At 55.1% G+C, this 5,053-nt stretch overlaps 1 protein-coding gene across 1 annotated transcript; it reads left to right on the plus strand.

The window, feature by feature from the left end:
* Slc35d3 (solute carrier family 35 member D3) lies at positions 1–4,322 on the plus strand. The gene is made up of 2 exons (XM_048425367.3): positions 1–1,587; positions 2,549–4,322. The coding sequence occupies exons 1-2, from the start codon at positions 1,149–1,151 to the stop codon at positions 3,376–3,378; spliced, it is 1,269 nt and encodes a 422-aa protein (XP_048281324.2). The 5' UTR covers positions 1–1,148; the 3' UTR covers positions 3,379–4,322.
* The last annotated feature ends 731 nt before the right edge of the window (positions 4,323–5,053 follow it).

The raw sequence follows: 5,053 nt of genomic DNA on the forward strand, positions 1-5,053 counted from the left end.
TAAAACCATTTCTACGGAAACTCCCGACAGGGTGGAGAGTCTGAGGTTCTTCGCTGCCGCACCCACCTACTTTATCCCTCTTTATCACGCCTCTGGCGCTACCCCTCCACCTCTGGGGCTGCTTCCTTCCCTTCCAAGCTCCTCCACTACTAGTACTGTCTGCTTGTCGTCGTTCCCCTTCCTCCTCACCCCAACTCCAGTTTCTGCTGTTTGGCCCATTTTGTCTCTTTGCCTAAATTTAATGTGTCCCTCCACTTCCATGATCCCCTGCAGAGATGCCATCCTTTATGAGAAAGCTCCCGCAGGGCAATGCCACGATCCCAGGACCTTTGCTTGGAAGGGGTGCAGACTCCAAGCTCTTCGCCTGGCACCAGAAAAGGTCAGCCTCCGGGCTACAAAGCATTCCCGGCAGCGGGTTCTTTCAAGGCACTGGGATCTTGAGTGTCAGGGCCCCCCTCCCGCCGCCCTTCAGCACCGACGTGTCTGTTTCCCGTGCATCGCTGGGAGAGACCGTGGGTGGAAAATCCGCTGCAACTCGCGGGCCACCGGGCTGGGGGCGCCGTCACTTGTTGCAACCAATGAACGGTGTTCAATGCTGGGGCGCTGTTGTTTCTAATACCGTCTTTAGCTGTGCAGGGGATCCCCCAGCCCGCAACCCACGGCTCTGCCACTGTGGGAGGGAAGAAGAGCCGCACCCCGACAGCCAACCCAGGTGGGCGCTGGGAGCCCAAGGGGCGCAGATTCATCCAACCCCAGGGCAGTGGACCAGTCGCCAGCCCGCACTCCGCAGAGAGCCCAGCCTGACCCGGGAACCGCGCGGGACACGTCTCATCGCCGCTCCTCACCTACTTCCAAGTCGCGGTCCTTAGGATTCCCGCCACTCCTCGTAGACCCGTCCCCCACCCTTGGCACTTTTCGGAGTCCCCCCCACCCCCGCCTCCCGGGAGCTGCGGGGCAGTCGCACGAGGAGCCGCCAAGCTGCGAGGACGCCTGGCTGGAGCTACCCTGGGCAACCTAGCCCGCACTCCCTGCCCTTCGCTTCGCCCCGCCACCGTCTCCGCGCCCCCGCCGCCCTCGCTCTGCGCTTCTCTTCTACCCTCCCGCCTGTCCGGAGCTCCGCCACCGGCGAGTGCGGCGAGGCCGGCGCGATGCGGCAACTGTGCCGGGGCCGAGTGCTGGGCATCTCGGTGGCTATCGCGCACGGGGTCTTCTCCGGCTCGCTCAACATCCTGCTCAAGTTCCTCATCAGCCGCTACCAGTTCTCCTTCCTGACCCTGGTGCAGTGCCTGACCAGCTCCACCGCGGCGCTGAGCCTGGAGCTGCTGCGGCGCCTGGGGCTCATCGCAGTGCCCCCCTTCGGCCTGAGCCTGGCTCGCTCCTTCGCGGGGGTCGCGGTGCTCTCCACGCTGCAGTCCAGCCTCACTCTCTGGTCGCTGCGTGGCCTCAGCCTGCCCATGTATGTAGTCTTCAAGCGCTGCCTGCCCCTAGTCACCATGCTCATCGGCGTGCTGGTGCTCAAGAACGGCGCGCCCTCGCCAGGGGTGCTGGCGGCCGTGCTCATCACCACCTGCGGCGCCGCCCTGGCAGGTGAGCGGGACCCGCGCCAACCCCCGGTCCACCCTCCCCTCCCGGTAGAGATAGCGGGGACCACTCGATGCAACGCCCCTTACTGCCAGACGGGGAGACTGAGGCAGAGCAAGGCAGAGAGCTTTGAGTGGTCCTTGGGCTCACAAAAAGGACTTTGTTCCTGAGACCCAGTGCAGCCTTCCTCAGTCTTTAGCCAGCTTCCTCCATCAGCCCTCCCCTCACCCCCGGTGCCCCGGCTTCCGCCCCCCGCCCCTTTTCTCAGCACGTCGCCCCCACCCGGGTCTTTCTGGTTCAACCCTTTCCTCCGGGAGGGATGGAGAGTCAGTCGCCAGAGTGGAGAGCTGGAGTCCAGCCCCGGACTGAGCCGGAAGGAAGGGGGCCGGGAACTTCCTCGATCACACGGGCTCGGGAAGCTTGGGAGATGGGAACGAAGCCTGGGTGACCCAGGCTTGTTCGGAGTACCCGGGCACTAGACGGAAGGGATCCGCCTGGGGCTCAGGTGCGGGAGGAGCCAGGAGGAGCCAGGAGGATCCGGGAGGATCTTTCAGGATCCAGTTGCTGTCCGCAGGGGAAACCCTCTTTCCAGGGCCCAGCCCGCGCCTGGGGTGAGGCCACTAGCTGGGGTTCCCTCTCCCTTCCGGTGCCCACGGGGCGGGGTGGAGGCACCGTGCCTCCGTGCCGGTTCAGAGATGCCAAGGCGCCCACCCCGAGAGCATCTTAGCTCTAGGTGACCTTCATCCTGGCTAAAGGAAGACACTGGGCTTGACTGTCGCATTTTGACACAATAATGGAGGCACGAAGGGCTTCTGTTGGGTACCCGGGAAATTCGTGGGCAGAAGTGGGACGCTAAGCATGTTTTTCCAACGCGACACGCTTCCCGGAGTGGATGCCCACCCGCACCAACCCTGTGTCTCCTCTCTTTTTCTTTCCCGCGCTGACTCGACCGTCTTGGTGCGCTCAGGAGCTGGTGACCTGACAGGCGACCCCGTTGGGTACGTAACCGGCGTGCTGGCGGTGTTGGTGCACGCCGCCTACCTGGTGCTGATCCAGAAGGCGAGCGCAGACACGGAGCACGGGCCTCTCACCGCACAGTATGTCATCGCGGTCTCCGCCACCCCTCTGCTGGTCATCTGCTCATTCGCCAGCACCGACTCCATCCACGCCTGGACCTTTCCAGGCTGGAAGGACCCCGCCATGGTTTCCATCTTCGTGGCCTGTATCCTGATCGGCTGTGCCATGAACTTCACCACACTGCACTGCACCTACATCAACTCCGCGGTGACCACCAGCTTCGTGGGCGTGGTGAAGAGCGTTGCCACTATTACGGTGGGCATGGTGGCCTTCAGCGACGTGGAGCCTACCTCTCTGTTTATTGCTGGAGTCGTGGTGAACACCCTGGGCTCCATTATTTACTGCGTGGCCAAATTCGTGGAGACCAGAAGACAGAGCAACTATGAGGATTTGGAATCACAGGCGGCAGCAGAGGAACCACAGTCAAGTGGGGACCTGATACCTTTTGCTATGGAGGAGCTGCCTGCCGAGGGTGGAAATAGCGGGTCGGAGGGTGCAGAAAGGGCAGGTGGCTCTGTACATCAAGGTGGGCAAGAGGCAAGGGGCAGTCCCAGAGGAGTCTCACTGGTCGCTGGGAGCTCAAGCATAGAAGAGCATTCTGATGAAGGGGGTAGGAAGTCCTTAAAGGACGCTTACTTGGAAGTGTGGAGGTTAGTGAGGGGAACTAAGTATATGAAGAAGGATTATTTGATAGAAAATGAGGAGTTACCCAGTCCTTGAAAAAGGCATGCATGTATGTACATATGTACATACGGTTATTTTATATGGTAGAAATAACGTTTAAGGAAGGGCCTCCAGTTTTATCTGAGGAGCAGGGGAAGAGAAGACAGCAAAAGCTGAAAGGGGCCAGCAGAGATGAATGAGCACCTATTTCTTATTTATTAATTACTTAGTGGGACTTTGCCTGGGGTACCACAGAAGGAAGAGACCCGTGCAGGTGCTTACAAAATCAAAAAGGGATTTCAGCTTCAGACTCCTGGACATTTATTTTTTGTCTTTATAATCATAACCAAATATTTGCATGTACCAAGAGTCCCTCGGCCACCCCTTCCAAAGATGGCTTGTAGCAATGATGACATCACTTAATAAGTTCAAAGTCACATTCAGGGGCACATTTCTGATGACAGAACTATAGTTTTTATTGCCTGCGAGGCAAAGAGTATATTGTTGAAATGGCATTTATTAATGCACTGAATTGTTTACTCTTCGGGTCATCTGCAATATCCTGTTTACTCGAATTTTCCTTCCTTCGTTTTTTAAATGAGTATTCTATTATTCTATTATATATTAATAGGAAATGTTGACGCTATTTTGAAGACATGTGTTCTTAGCTTTGATGATGAAGTCTAAAGTTTGCTCTTTGTAATTATATATCTTAAAGGCTGTTGGGGTTCCTTGCTTTCTAATATTTATTATTGAATGCTATAACCTTTTAAAAAGTCCATTTTCCCTCATGTAATACTCTCTCAAGCAAATGCAGTGGCTGGAATATAATTCAGTGTTGACTGTAGAACAGTCAGAAGGGAAACAGGCTGCCTTGGAGAGCAACCCAAGTCATACTGCACACCCCCAAACTCTGTTACAAAAAGAGCAACTGCTATATTCGCATTATGATATTTTTCTATCTTATATTTGTCAAAATAAAGTGTGAGCCTATCTGTAAAGAGGTGGGTTGTTTGAGTTTGTTTCAGACACCTTTATGTGCTGTTGGGCAGTTGAAAGCTGCTTCCCACGTGTGGAATACAGGGGCTGTTGTTCAAGTTCCAACCCATTGGGAGCTTTTTTTTCCTTTTACCGTTCCCAATGGTGACATTGACCTTCTGATCTTCCTGGTGTTGAGAATACCAGCATGCCACGCCTACTCTATTGTGCTGCTGTGCACTGAAACCAGGGCTTCCTGCCTGCTTGGCAAACTCTCTACCACCTGAGCTGCACCTCCCAGCTGCCATTGGGGACTTTCTAAATTACCCTGGCAGTTGGATTTAAAATGATAAAACAAACAACAACAAAGAATTTCCAGTGAGAAAAACTATAAAGAAGTAAAATACCATCTTGTACTGAAGAAAGCAAGCCACTCATTTGAGATAGCAGTGCAAATGCCAACTGAGATAGAACAAATGGAGCAGCCACCAAAAGGAATGCAAGAGAGGGACCCTGACACTGAGGTTACTCTTGTTAGCCAGCATCTTCCTGGGAGGCTCAGATAGTGGCATCTTATATTTTTCTGTCATCTACAAAAGAAAAAAGTCACAACAATCTAAAAAGCAGAAGCAGAAGTCATGTTGTGGCTCATTGGCAGGTGTCTGCATTCTGGTGAGCAAATGGAATGGTGGCTCTGATTGCTCCTGCTTTCCGGCTTCTTCCAGGCAGGCGGTTGCTTTCAGGAGGGCCACCA

The sequence above is a fragment of the Myodes glareolus genome, chromosome 1 (genome assembly GCF_982192425.1).
Source record: "Myodes glareolus chromosome 1, mMyoGla1.1, whole genome shotgun sequence".
Lineage (NCBI taxonomy): Eukaryota > Metazoa > Chordata > Mammalia > Rodentia > Cricetidae > Myodes > Myodes glareolus.